Genomic DNA, 15,186 nt, shown 5'->3' with positions numbered 1-15,186 from the left:
TCGTGGCTGGGTCTTTCAGCATGACAACGACCCGAAACACACAGCCAGGGCAACTAAGGAGTGGCTCCGTAAGAAGCATCTCAAGGTCCTGGAGGGGCCTAGCCAGTGTCCAGACCTGAACCCAATAGAAAATCTTTGGAGGGAGCTGAAAGTCCGTATTGCCCAGCGACAGCCCCGAAACCTGAAGGATCTGGAGAAGGTCTGTTTGGAGGAGTGGGCCAAAATCCCTGCTGCGGTTTGTGCAAACCTGGTCAAGAACTACAGGAAATGTATGATCTCTGTAATTGCAAACAAAGGTTTCTGTACCAAATATTAAGTTCTGCTTTTCTGATGTATCAAATACTTATGTCATGCAAATAAAATGCAAATGAATTACTTAAAAATCATACAATGTGATTTTCTTGATTTTTGTTTTAGATTCCGTCTCTCACAGTTGAATTGTACCTATGATAAAAATTGCAGACCTCTACATGCGTTGTAAGTAGGAAAACCTGCAAAATCGGCAGTGTATCAAATACTTGTTCTCCCCACTGTAACTGTGGCTCCTTCCACCTTCAAAGAATAGGCAGAGGACCAACCATGGAGAATAGTAAGAAACTTCATTATTTCTATGCCTATGCTATATTGTTTGTCCTTGTGTGTCTGTGCATGTTTTCAGTATAGGGTACTCTTCAGCCACTTAGTGTGGACACCAGGTGAGGCCACACACACAGATTCCTTTTGAACACGGTCTCTTTAACTACCTTATATTCTCAATATTAGTCTCTCTCCTTCACTTCACCCCTCTTCCCCCTAAATCCTCTAGGTTATATCAGCTGTGACGGTAAACCCCTCCTGCATCTGAACTGGCTACATAGAGGACACAGCATGAGCAGAGGTCACTTGGTCGGGTCAACAGGAAATATTATTAAAGAGATGCTTTAGATAGAGATGTAATAGTCCCAGAGTTAATGATCCAAGGTCAGTTTTGCATTTCACCTCCTGATGATTATGATGACTGACAGTGTTAGAATAAAATATTTTTTTAAAACAAGGCTTAAACATGCTCTCTCTCTCCATCTGTCTCTCATCTGCAGGTATGTTTTGATGTGAGAGAAGATGCCAACTCCCAGTCCCGTCATCGCCACCTCACCGGCTCTTAAGATAACCTTTGGGCCGACTGGGAGCCCAAGGCTGGTTAGGAGACGCCACTAGGGACACTTATGTAATTGTGATGAACTGAGAGTATATTAATTCTAGCACTGTGATTCATTAATCATATGCTGTCTTCCCTGCTCCTCTGTTCTTACCGCTTTCCCTTTCTGTCTTTAACACCTCTATCACCACATCCTCTTTCTTCCTTGGTTTTTATAATGTACACCAGATGTGCATTGCAGTACATATTTAACTTGTATTTACAATATATTTACAATGCATGTATTATCTATTTATAACACTTAGATAATGAACGTCGTTCAGAAAGGCGTTTCACATTCTCTACTGGTTGAAATTCAGTCTCTCATTTGATGAAATACTACACATTATCCTGTGTCCTCAGATAAATGCAGATTAAGGAAATTAGATATTGAGATGAATTGGGTTTAGAGTATTTACATGATACACATAGGAAGTGTAGTGGTGTACTGTTTAAATGTTTATTTGATTTCTGTATATATGAATTACAAAACAGCTTCTAACTAGTTAAATCATGATTCTAGTCTATTGCATAGTTACAATTTGTAACCATTGAGGTCCCAGGACCAGGATTGGTAAACACTGTTGAGGTGTATACCACAGGTATGACAAAACATTTATTTTTATTATTCTAATTACGTAACCAGTTTATAATAGCAATAAGGCACCTCAGGGGGATTGTGGTATATGGCCAATATACCACGGTTAGTGGCTGTGTCAAGGCATTCCACATTTGGCTGTATGTATTTTTAGATATAGGCCTATTGTAAATGTGCATTGCTGCGTTGTCTTTATTGAAGAAAGAAAAAGTACACATATAACTTGAAGCTACACATTATTGACAGAGGTAATGAACAGTCCATTGATCAGTACAGCAATTGATAAAACAGGACTATTTTAACACAAGTGGTTCTGAGCTTTTGTCAATATTACACAGGTAAGCTAACAGCTAGCAGACATCTGTCTCCAACACACTAACCTACCACCTGTTATGTTGGGCACCTATTGACCAAAAAAGGATGTTATGATAATTTATTGAAATGACATGTATTGCTATAATAAAGTTTAAGGAAATACAGCCATGCACCAGAATACTACAAGACAAAACAGCTCAATCATGCCTGATGGTCTTGTAAGTGTTGAGCGGAGCGACACGGGGGAACCCAAGAGCAGACTCAGATGAGGACACGGGGGAACCCAAGAGCAGACTCAGATGAGGACAAGGGGGAACCCAAGAGCAGACTCAGATGAGGACACGGGGGAACCCAAGAGCAGACTCAGATGAGGACACGGGGATGAATGAACCAAAATATTTGTTACACAGAGAGATATGGAGTGCAGATCCACGGAAGCTCAGATGAGTTGCAGAAAAACAGATGTGTAGACTGAGGTTGGAGTTGGCTGAGTAGAACAGGGTGAACAGTACTGAGGGGAATCCAAGGTAGTGATGGTGAATAAAATCCAGAGCATGGTAGATGTGGAACAGGAGACAGAGAGAGCGGTAACTGCTATGAGAGGATAAACCGTGTGAGGCAGGGAAAGAGGCACAACAGCGTAACAGGATCTTGCCTAATCATACATGGCTAGAATAATAACTGACTGAGCAGAGATTACGATCTGGCAGAGTGGAAGTGGCAGGATAGAGTATTTGTAGAGGTCTTGATTATGGAACGAGTTGCATCTGCTCTGACTCCAGAACATCTGTCTCCAACCCCACAATCACACAGAGAGGGAGAGAGAGAGTGTACAGGGGGAGTAACTGCAGGTTAAGAAGACACCGGATGAACACCAGAGGGCGTAGCAGGAGAAGATGTGACAGTAAGTTTAAAAGCTAGCTTTCATTTAATTTTAAAAAAAGCTTTAAAAAGGTACAGTGAGGGAAAAAGTATTTGATCCCCTGCTGATTTTGTACCTTTTTCCCCACTTACAAAGAAATTATCAGTCTATAATTTTAATGGTAGGTTTATTTGAACAGTGAGAGACAGAATAACAAGAAAATCCATGTCAAAAATGTTATAAATTGATTTGCATTTTAATGAGGGAAATAAGTATTTGACCCCTCTGCAAAACATGACTTGGATGAGTACTTGGTGGCAAAACCCTTGTTGGCAATCACAGAGGTCAGACGTTTCTTGTAGTTGGCCACCAGGTTTGCACTAATCTCAGGAGGGATTTGGTCCCACTCCTCTTGGCAGATCTTCTCCAAGTCATTAAGGTTTCGAGGCTGACGTTTGGCAACTCAAACCTTCAGCTCCCTCCACAGATTTTCTATGGGATTAGGGTCTGGAGACTGGCTAGGCCACTACAGGACCTTAATGTGCTTATTCTTGAGCCACTCCTTTGTTGCCTTGACAATGACCCATAACACACGGCCATGCTGGAATACCCACCCACGACCCATTTTCACTGCCCTGGCTGAGGGAAGGAGGTTCTCACCCAAGATTTGACGGTACATGGTCCCGTCCATCGTCCCTTTGATGCAGTGAAGTTGTCCCCTTAGCAGAAAAACACCCCCAAAGCATAATGTTTCCACCTCCATGTTTGACGGTGGGGATGGTGTTCTTGGGGTCATAGGCAGCATTCCTCCTCCTCCAAACATGGCGAGTTGAGTTGATGCCAAAGAGCTCCATTTTAGTCTCATCTGACCACAACACTTTCACCCAGTTGTCCTCTGAATCATTCAGATGTTCATTGGCAAACTTCAGACGGGCATGTATATGTGCTTTCTTGAGCAGGGGGACCTTGCAGGCGCTGCAGGATTTCAGTCCTTCACGGTGTAGTGTGTTACCAATTGTTTTCTTGGTGACTATGGTCCCTGGGCTGAAATCATCATAGTTCTGGGCTGATTCATCACCGTTCTCATGATCATTGCAACTCCACAAGGTAAGCTCTTGCATGGAGCCCCAGGCCGAGGGAGATTGACAGTTCTTTTGTGTTTCTTCCATTTGCGAATAATCGCACCAACTGTTGTCACATTCTCACCAAGCTGCTTGGCGATGGTCTTGACATCCTTGGAGAGCTCTTTGGTCTTGGTCTTGGTCATGGTGGAGAGTTTGGAATCTGATTGATTGATTGCTTCTGTGGACAGGTGTCTTTTATGCAGGTAACAAACTGAGATTAGGAGCACTCCCTTTAAAAGTATGCTCCTAATCTCAGCTCGTTACCTGTATAAAAGACACATGGGAGCCAGAAGTCTTTCTGATTGAGAGGGGGTCAAATACTTATTTCCCTCATTAAAATGCAAATCAATTTATAACATTTTTGACATGCGTTTTGACATGCTTTTTCTCTCACTGTTCAAATAAACCTACCATTAAAATTATAGACCGATCATTTCTTTGTCAGTGGGCAAACGTACAAAATCAGTAGGGGATTAAATACTTTTTTCCCTCACTGTAGCTTAATGGGATAATGTCTTACTGTGGTGCGTGAAGAATCCAATACTTTACCTTGCATGCAGTACAAATGGCATTCTTGTGGAAACACCTCCTCTAAGAGTATGAACTAGGCTGTTTGAGAAGGTTTGAATCCTAAGCAACCTGCCTACACACGGTTTGAAGTACAATACCAACATAGCTACTGTAGTAGGTCAAAGCTGTGTGCTGGAAAACCTTGGTAGAGCATGGATGGAATAGACATTGTGGTGCTCGTGAATTTCCTTCATTTTTCGGCTTCAGACCAATGCCTATTCTCACTTAATGTTTTATTATATACAACTAGGTATAACTAGGCAATAAGAGAATTAGTAGATATACAAATATACTGTGGGTATACACAGTTGATATACAGTGGATGTACAAATGTGCAGTATCAATATGAATATATCTAAATGCAGAAGTACAAATGCAGTATAGAGCAGTTATTTCTGTGTAGGCTACCATTCAGAGAATGCTTGATGCAGTGTGCAGCATAGAGTGCATAGTCCATAGGATCTTTTCAGGTGGTGTGGTTCTGGTCATGAGTGACCTGAACTGCCTGCCAGAGGTTAATTTTTTTCTTCTTTCCTGCACTCTTCCTTGCTCTTGAGCTAGGTGCATGACCCTCTGCAGACAGAACAATGCCTTGCAGCTTGCCCTTGCAGCGGGCAGACGCAGACCCAAGCCAGACTGTGATGGAGGAGGTGAGGATGGACTCAACGATTGATGCGTAAAACCAGGTCAGGCTTGACTGGGAGACATTGAGTTTTTTAAGCTGTCACAAGTAGGTAATACATGTATCTGCTGGTGTGTGCCTTCTTGGTGACCGCTGTGATGTTGCCTTCTTGGTGACCGCTGTGATGTTGCCTTCTTGGTGACCGCTGTGATGTTGCCTTCTTGGTGACCGCTGTGATGTTGCCTTCTTGGTGACCGCTGTGATGTTGCCTTCTTGGTGACCGCTGTGATGTTGCCTTCTTGGTGACCGCTGTGATGTTGCCTTCTTGGTTGTCCTCCCACTTGAAGTTGTGGGAGATGATGGTCCCCAGGAATTTTTATGATTCAGCAGTGCCATCAAACTTCAAATCAAATGTTATTTGCCGAATACAACAGGTATAGACTTAACATGAAATGCTTACTTACAAGCCCTTAACCAACAATGTGGTTTTAAGAAAATATTCACTGAATAAACTAAAGTTCAACAAAATAAAATAACAATAATGAAGCGTCATACAGGGGGTACCGGTACCGTGCGGTAGCAGAGAGAACAGTCTACGACTTGGGAGAACATTGAGGGGGGAGAGACGGTGGGGGTGTTTTCTGAAGTCAACCACCATCTCCACAGTTTTGTCTGTTGAGTTCCAAGTTATTGCGACTGTACCATTAGTCTTGAGTCATCCTGATCTCGCACGCTCACATTCCATTTCGCACGCTCACATTCCATTTCGCTACACGGGTCATCCTGATCTCGTACGCTCACAATCCATTTAGCTACATGGGTCATCCTGATACATCTGTGTAGTGAAAGAGAATGCGAGTTCGCGAGATCAGGATGATATCGTATGAAGCTATTGCACCAGGCCACCAGCCAGTTGACCTCTCCACGGTACATGGACTTTCACCGTCAGTCATGAGACCGAACAGTGGTGTCGTCTGCAAACTTGAGTAGTTTGACAGATGCGTTGTTGGAGGTGCAGTCATGGCAGTAGAGGTGAGAGCATTGATCCTTGAGGCTTACCGGTGCTGAAAGATAGTCAGAAAGGTTTTTTCCCATCTTCACGTGTTGTGTCCCGTTTGTCAGGAAGTCAGTGATCCACTGACAGATGGCGCTGGACACATTCAGCTGGGAGTTTTGTTTTGTAGCAGTTCTGGGATGATGGTATTGACGCAGAGCTGAAGTCCAATAACAATATCCTTGCATATGTCTTTGGGTTATCGAGGTGTTTGAGGATGTAGTGTAGGCCCATGTTGACAGCGTCATCCACAGACCTGTTAGGTCTGTAGGCGATCTGCAGTGGGTCAAGGGAGGCGTCAGTGATGGTTTAGAGAGGGGACAGTACCAGGCTCTCAAAGGTTTTCATGATGAACGAGGTGAGCGCGACAGGTTTGAAGTCGTTCAGGTAGGACACTTGTTTTTTCAAGACTGGAACAACAACGGAGGATTGGAAACAACAAAATACAATAAGTCCTTGTAACACTAATAAATACAAACATGTAATAAATTGTCAATGTAGATTTGGTCATAGTGTTTTAATCATCTCTATAATATATGTATTGATAAATTAAAAGGACTAGGAATCAGGGCAGACTACCCATTCCATACAACAGTACAACAACAAAGTCATAAACCCCCCTATTTCTACAATGTACCTTCTTAAAATGTGATTTTAAACCTAACCTTAAAATGAACAACACTGCTAAACGATTTGACCCACAACTCTGACCTTAATTTAAGATCCAAAAGCATATTTTTGTTTTTATGAATTTTTAGAATATAGCAAAGTAGAAATTAGTTTGTAGCGACATCTGGTAAAGTGAAGCATTTTGCTTTCATTTAGAGACAACACAACCCCATTGTCCCATCTGGACTGGTCACCTGATGTTGAATTTAATGCCAACCATTTCAGTTTCCTCACTCACATTAAATTCACATTTATTCTACAGACATTTTTATACCTTTAACTAGGCAAGTCAGTTAAGAACAAATGTTTATTTTCAATGACGGCCTAGGAACAGTTAACTGCCTTGTTCAGGGGCAGAACGACAGAGTTTGTACCTTGTCAGCTCGGAGATTCGATCTTGCAACCTTTCGGTTATTAGTCCAACGTTCTAACCACTAGGCTACGCTGCCAACACAGAAATTGGCATCAGTTTAGCATAAAAAAAACAGCCCAACATGAACAAATGTATTCATTCGAACATTGAAATCAAGGATACACACCTGGACAAAACAAGAGAATCTTTCAGCTGTTTATTGATTTGTTTAAATTACTTATAGGTAATGCTCATAGTATTATAAGTTCAGTCATTCATTCATTCAGGGGTGAGCAGCTGAAGGTAATTGCATTACTGTCTCTAGACACAATCCCATCTTGCCACATGGAAACAGGACATTCTTCTGGCAGTAGTGTACTAAAATATTTTGGTGTTCTTTCCATGAAGTTGACCACAAACAGATTACAAAAGTATAAAGAAGCATTGGGTTGTCATCGTTCCATTTTTAGCACACTGGATATAGAGGTGTCATGCTGTGCAATGTCTCATCCAATAATTTGACATACTCCAAATGTCATATAATTAAAAAAGGGAACTGTAACTCAGTACAAAATGTCCTCCTAGTGTCAGATTTTTAAAAAACATAGTAATTAATAACATACAACTGATCATTCACTCAGTCACAATCACATCTATACCAACCACCTGTAGCCTGTTCAGGATCTTTACTGGCTTTCCACAACTTGATTTTCCATTCCTCGTCCTACCATATTTTTGGCACAAGTAACAGACTTGTCTAAATCTACCAGTCTAGTATGGTATGACCAGGAAACAGAAAAGGCCCCCCTAAAAAATATAAAACTGGGTTATGCCATTATCGGTAAATGTATATATAAAAAAAGTGACTACTGAAAATACTGTGCGTTAGATCTGGCCAAATTGAGCCATTGTCGCAAACGAACAAAAATTGCACTAAAAGTGTGGTTTGGCAAAAACGAAAGGCAGATAAAAGCATTGGGTAGGCCTACACTTATTATTAGATGACTGTCAACGACAGGTTTGGGAGGAAAATCATAAGGCACAGGTTAAAAAGAGAGAGAGAAGAATTTTCTAAATATGTAAACCATTGCTTGAGCAAAATTAATGTGGTATAAAAAATGAATGCGCCGGTGTTCATTCTTCAATGGTCCCCCTTTCAAAACCTCCGGTGAAATGGAATGAAATGCATTTTCTCAACTATGTATATGTACTGATTTCTATTATGTGTCAGACACTCAATTCAGTAACAATCAGGGGTCATCCTTTCTTTTGTGAATATAACAATGGTAGAACACAACAATGACAGAGAAAGTGATAAGTGATCGTAGTTTCTGATTGGAAAAAAACTACAACAAAATAGACAGTAAATACAAAGATTTTCCTTTAAAAAAAACATCCAAAATGTACCATAGACTCATAGAAATGTAGTGACAGACAGTCACAGGACAACACATCATATTCCCACTGGCCCACAAGACCTAAAAATACCAGGAAAGTGCTGCTTTTAGAAAATCAACCAGCTCCACAGACTGCCCCAAGGGTTTGGAATTTTAAGGACACGCTCTCTGGCATTAAAATCAAGGTATTTTGGGGTGAAACAATACTGCGAAGTGACAAGTGCCCTTTCTAATAATGGCTAACAGTTGGGCTGTGAGGTGAGGGGGAGGGGCGCCTCAATGGCTCTGAAGCCACTCCACCCTCAGTTCAGCCACCTCTTTTCCGTACCAGTCGTGAAGTTTGGAGAAGCACCCAGTCCCGGGGGAGACAGGACTCTCAAGAGATGCACCCCTCCTGCGCGGAGGAACGGGCGGAGGCCTGAACCCATCGCCCCCTCCATTCCCATTTCCCTCCCACGGCACACCAGAGTGGGGGCCCTCACCAAACCCATTGACCAGAGCAGAAGGCTTGCTCCAGGCCACCCCGTTCTCTTTAGAGGTGCCTGACGGGAGCTGCACCTCCTCCTGAAGGCTGCGAGCATGAGCCGAACCCTGTGCGAGCGCTGCACCTGTAACCTGGGTAGAGGGCACATGCGAAGCGCTGAATGATGCTCCTGATTTGGAGCGTGCCACCCCCCCAGCCTTCTTGGAGGACTTGGGCCTGCCCTGCAGCCCAGCAGCCCCCTCCTGGATTTCTTCCAGCTGCCTCTCCAACTCCCGCACCACCAGCCGCATGTAGTCGAAGCTGGCTCGCGACAGAGCCTTAACCCACGACTCCATGGCCGCCTGGTTCTCCGCCGCCATCTTGTAGACACGCGCCTTGGCGCAGTCAAACTTGATGGCAAAGGCGAACTCCTCAGCTGACTCGCAGAGCTCTACGGTGCAGCCCTCCAACACGATGACGCCGATGGGTTCCCGGCTCTCACGCTCCTCAAAGTAGAACAGCATGTTGCCCTTCAGGATCAACCAACGCCGGTGGTAGGCTGTGTTTCGCTCCCCCTTCTTGAAGAGGAAGCCTGTCTTGTCTGGCGGCGAGTCGCAGGTGGCATAGTGAGCCACACTACGTTCATTTAGCTTCATCACACCTTCTCCACAGGGGTGTTCTTAAAAAAATTATTACAAAAAAAAAAAAATCACAATACAGCATCTGGGTACTAGTCCAGCTCATCAATAAGATGAATTAACTAATTGTTTAGGTATACACACCTCTCACAACACAGGTCAGAGGAATCTAGGATTAGACTACTGTAAACAAATTAAACAGCTCACAAGTCCTATACCTGCCCATTTGTAGTTTACAAGTACTGTAGCTTGCAAACAAAGACAGGGGTCATGCAAGAGGTCACTGTAACAATCTCTGCTAGCTAGCGCAACTTAGCTTAATGCAGCGTTTCTCAAACACTGTCCTGGGGACCCCAAGGGGTGCATGTTTTGGTTTTTGCCCAGGCCATCAGTCTGGGGAGCTCATCAACTTGATTATTTGAATGTGCTTGGGCCAAAAAATGTATATTAAAAAATCCCGAGGACCGAGTTTGGGAAACGCTGGCACCGATGTTATATGATTGAACAGGTGAAAGTGAGTGATCTGCCATATATATTTAACCTTTCCAGATAAGTCTAATCAGTGATTCATTTTTTATGTATCACAACAGGGTAGTGGTGTTTTACATTTAACAGCATTTTTAGTCAAAAGTGCCGAAGACTGGATGTAGACTAGGGATATACTCACAGATCGCTCTCATATCCAGTTGGTGAACCCTTTACCGCAGGCCTGTTTGATCTCACAACAGCATCGCAGGTCAGAATTCACCATCCCCTTTCTCTCCGCTGGAGCTAGAAAAACACCGCAAATCTTACACTGTCATTTCGAAAACAAAAGGACAGTCTCACACCACAGGAAAAAAAACGGCCTTTAAGTACCAACACATGAATGTTTCAGGAATAACGTTAGCCAGCTATACTTTCAATGGCTTAGATTTGACACGTCACCAGCACAAGGATGCAACGTTACCAATAACTCCCCTTGAAAACAGTACTAGCTAGCCAATCCAACTACTGAAAGAAAGCTAACGTTAACTAGCAAACACACACCTAGCTTGATGCCCCTAGCTAACTGGCTAAATGTTTTTGGTCCAGACAGTGAAAATTATCCAACGTCAGCAAATACAGTTTCCTCGCCTTAAAACAGGATACTTAATACTATGCCTGACATTTAAATATATAACATTATATACATACAATTGTCCCATTTCCACAAGTGTTTTTTCTCATACCTTGCAGTGTTGTTTTAGCTCTTTTTCACCTTTTTCTTTTTAGCCTTTCATTCCTTTTTCCCCTATTCAGTCACGTGTTCTTTCGACACAGCATCACCCTAACCAGCAGAAGGCACACTTGCTGTCCCTCGCTCCGTGCGGGAGGTTCTTCTTTCAGTTTTATTGGCAAATCACAACCAACTGACATGTGCATACACTGCCACCTACTGTACTGGAGGGTAAGGCTGGCCACGACCGAAAGTTGAAGTCGGAGGTTTACAAACACTTTGGTTGGAGACAATAAAACTAGTTTTTCAACCACTCCACACATTTCTTGTTATCAAACTATACTTATAGGACTATAGTCGGTTAGGACATCTACTTTGTGCATGACACAAGTAATTTTTCCAACAATTGTTTACAGACAGATTATCTGTTTACAGACAGATTATTTATCACAATTCCAGTGGGTCAGAAGTTTACATACACTAAATTGACTGTGCCTTTAAACAGCTTGGCCTTTAAAGAAGCTTCGGATGGGCTAATTGACGGAATTTGAATCAATTGGAGGTGTACCCGTGGATGTATTTCAAGGCCTACCTTCAAACTCAGTGCCCCTTTGCTTGACAAGTGGGAAAATCAAAAGAAATCAGCCAAGACCTCAGAAAACAAATTGTAGACCTCCACAAGTCTGGTTCATCCTTGGGAGCAATTTCTAAACGCCTGAAGGTACCACGTTCATCTGTACAAACAATAGTACGCAAGTATAAACACCATGGGACCATGCAGCCGTCATACCGCTCAGGAAGGAGATGCATTCTGTCTCCTAGAGATGAACGTACTTCGGTGCGAAAAGTGCAAATCAATCCCAGAACAACAGCAAAGGTCCTTGTGAAGATGATGTAGGAAACAGGTACAAAAGTATCTATATCCACAGTAAAACAAGTCTTACATTAACATAACCTGAAAGGCCGCTCAGCAAGGAAGAAGCCACTGCTCCAAAACCGGCATAAAAAAAAGCCAGACTACGGTTTGCAACTGCACATGGGGACAAAGATCATATTTTTTGGAGAAATGTCCTCTGGGCTGATGAAACAAAAATAAAACTGTTTGGCCATAATGACCATCGTTATGTTTGGAGGAAAAGGGGGGAATATTGCAAGCCGAAGAACATGTCCCAACCGTGAAGCACGGGGGTGGCAGCATGATAAGAGAATTATGTTCTCCAGATACATCACCCAATTTAATTATATTACTCTCTGTCTGCAAACCATAATTTGTAAGATCCTGGTCGAATGAAACAGACGGAGATCCAGCTAAATAATCAAAAAGGTTTATTCACGGAACGTTCTGAAGTCAAGAATACAAAACAAGCCTCCCGAGCCCGTACGGGAGTTGTAGCGATGAGACAAGATACCACGAAATTGGGGAGAAAAAAACGTTAAAAAATAAAAAATTATAAAAAATAAAAAAAGAATATAAAACAATTCATTTTATACTGACTTCTCACGCCCACACATTCACACAGCCATACGCACACACACACACACAAACAGACGCACATACACACATATCCACACACATGCACACAAACTGACGCGCGCACACGGTCTGTCTCACTACCCAGCCGACAAAGATAGTGACCCTGTCCTGCTACACACACTGTCTGTCTCACTACCCAGCCGACAGAGATAGTGACCTTGTCCTGCTACGCACACACGGTCTGTCTCACTACCCAGCCGACAGAGATAATGACCCTGTCCTGCTACACACACGGTCTGTCTCACTTCCCAGCCGACAGAGATTAGTGACCTTGTCCTTGAGACGTACTCCCCGTTCTCTCCCAAATCTCTAGTCAGGTCGGCACCAAGCTCAGACAGTCTGTGTTTAAATACCATAAAGACATATTGTTTAACCCTAATTCTGACTAGGACTACACATTTATTGATTATGATTTTATACATTCTAATCAATTCCATATAATTATATGTTTCAGGGCGGGAATATTCTAATCATTCAATTAACAGACAATTCTCACCTATCACAGCATCATGTTGTGGGGGTGCTTTGCTGCAGGAGGGACTGGTGCACTTCCCAAAATAGATGGCATCATGAGGCTGGAAAATTATGTGGACATATTAAAGCAACATCTCAAGACATCAGTCAGGAACTTAAAGCTTGTTGGGAAATGGATCTTCCAAATGGACAATGACCCAAGCATTCTTCCAAAGTTGTGGCAAATGGCTTATTAAGGACAACAAAGTCAAGGTATTGGAGTGGCCATCAGAAAGCTCTGACCTCAATCCTATGGAAAATTTGTGGGCAGGACTAAAAAAGCGTGTGCGAGTAAGGAGGCCTACAAACCAGCTTTGTCAGGAGGAATGGGCCAAAATTCACCCAACTTATTGTGGGAATCTTGTGGAAGGCTACCCGAAACGTTTGAGCCAAGTTAAGCAATTTAAAGTCAATGCTACCAAATACTAATTGAGTGTATGTAAACTTCTGACCCACTGGGAATGTGATGAAAGAAATAAAAGCTGAAATAAATCATTCTCTCTACTATTATTCTGACATTTCACGTTCTTAAAATAAAGTGGTGATCCTAACTGACCTAAAACAGGACATTTTAAATGTATTTGGCTAAGGTGTATGTAAACTTCCAACTTCAACTATATTTATACCACTATATTTTCTTAATTAACTGACCCAGAATTTCTAATAAAATAAAATAATTCCCAACAAACCTCACTACTCCCATTACCCCAACCCAAAATACCACCCACTCCCCTTTCCCGTCCAACCTCTCTGACCCTATCAAACAACCTATCCCTTTCTACATCATACATTTCACAATATAAAAAATACATGATCAACCATTTCCTCTACCATACAGCCATTACACATTCCAGGACCATGTTTCCCTATCAATTTCAAAGATGAATTCAATCGCATATTCCTAATATCATCATACACAACATAACCTCCTCCCTTCTGTTCCCATTATATGACACTATCTCCCGTGCAGATTTCATTGTATTTTAACAATTTCTGCCCTCACTATTTTCATCCCATTGTCTCTGCCAGCAATCTAACCCATTTTCACCGAGTCAATGTTTTCTTTTCCCCTCTACCCAACTGCACCATTATATCCACAATATTCTTTCTCACTGCTCTTTTTGTTATTCTATCTACTGTGTCATTTCCATTAACTCCTGTATGAGCCGGAATTCAAAAGAACTGAATTTCAATACCATGTCTTTATTAGCCCAACAGCATCATTATTTCTACCCATAAATCCTCACGTTCTGACGTTCCTGATCTTAAACTACACTAAACTGATGCAGAGTCCCAACATATTACTAGTCTTCTTGATTGTGCCTCTTCTATCCATTGGACTCCAAACAATTATAGCAACCATTTCTGTTGAATATACAGATAAATCATTTGTTAGTCTCTTGCATAGATTAATATAGAAATCAGGAATGAATACACCTGCTCCTGTCTTCCCAATCATGAGATCCTTTGAACCATCTGTATACTACTATATTGACCCACTATTGTTCCTACATTATCTTCTCACATCACTGTTTCTTTTCTTCTGTCAGGCTCAGATCAACATGTGGTCTTGTATAAAACCACAGTGGCACATTTCCTATTGCCACAGATGGCCTTATAACAACATCTCTGAGTCCATATTCATCAACCCTTTTTCCAATCTCTGGGCCAAAACCCCTCTTTTGTTATTGTTCATATTCCCAGCACTCTTCCAGTACTGACAGTATATGATGGTCTACCATACTACCCTTCAATCCAGTAGGCCAGGGCTGGCTTAACTCTTCTAAGGGATAATGGCATTTACCCAGTATCTACTTGTGAAGCCTCAACCAGTGTAGATTTTAAATGAACCATTGCACATCCTGAGTGCCCTCGCTTGCATACTATCAAGGTGCAACAGCGATGCAAAAGCCGCAGAACCATATACAAAGTACTCAATCTAAATATTAAATCTAAATATTCAGTAAATATTGCCTATCTGCCCCCCAATCATGCCCAACTATTGTCCTCACAATATGTAAGACTTTCTTATATTTAGTATCAATATACAGTGGGAGAATTTGATACACTGACGATTTTGCAGGTTTTCCTACTTACAAAGCA

General features: G+C 42.2%; 1 protein-coding gene across 3 annotated transcripts; it reads right to left on the bottom strand.

The window, feature by feature from the left end:
* Positions 1–7,540: 7,540 nt before the first annotated feature.
* Positions 7,541–11,207, bottom strand: pheta1 (PH domain containing endocytic trafficking adaptor 1). 3 transcript variants are annotated; one of them, XM_021605250.2, is made up of 3 exons: positions 11,050–11,207; positions 10,506–10,609; positions 7,541–9,879 (listed from the first exon to the last, which is right to left on the bottom strand). In XM_021605250.2, the coding sequence occupies exon 3, from the start codon at positions 9,854–9,856 to the stop codon at positions 9,014–9,016; it is 843 nt and encodes a 280-aa protein (XP_021460925.1). In that variant the 5' UTR covers positions 9,857–9,879; positions 10,506–10,609; positions 11,050–11,207; the 3' UTR covers positions 7,541–9,013. The 3 variants fall into 3 exon arrangements, with proteins under 3 accessions (XP_021460925.1, XP_021460926.1, XP_036835305.1); XM_021605251.2 differs by having other exon boundaries at positions 10,506–10,634; positions 11,050–11,203; XM_036979410.1 differs by lacking the exon at positions 11,050–11,207 and adding an exon at positions 11,015–11,036.
* Positions 11,208–15,186: the final 3,979 nt, after the last annotated feature.

This window comes from Oncorhynchus mykiss, chromosome 6 (assembly GCF_013265735.2).
Source record: "Oncorhynchus mykiss isolate Arlee chromosome 6, USDA_OmykA_1.1, whole genome shotgun sequence".
In the NCBI taxonomy this organism is placed as follows: Eukaryota; Metazoa; Chordata; class Actinopteri; order Salmoniformes; family Salmonidae; genus Oncorhynchus; species Oncorhynchus mykiss.
This window is presented reverse-complemented; position numbering and strand designations above follow the sequence as displayed.

Coding starts and splice junctions, on each gene's coding strand:
- pheta1 (XM_021605250.2), bottom strand. CDS start 9,856: ATGAAGCTAAATGAACGTAGTGTGGCTCACTATGCCACCTGCGACTCG.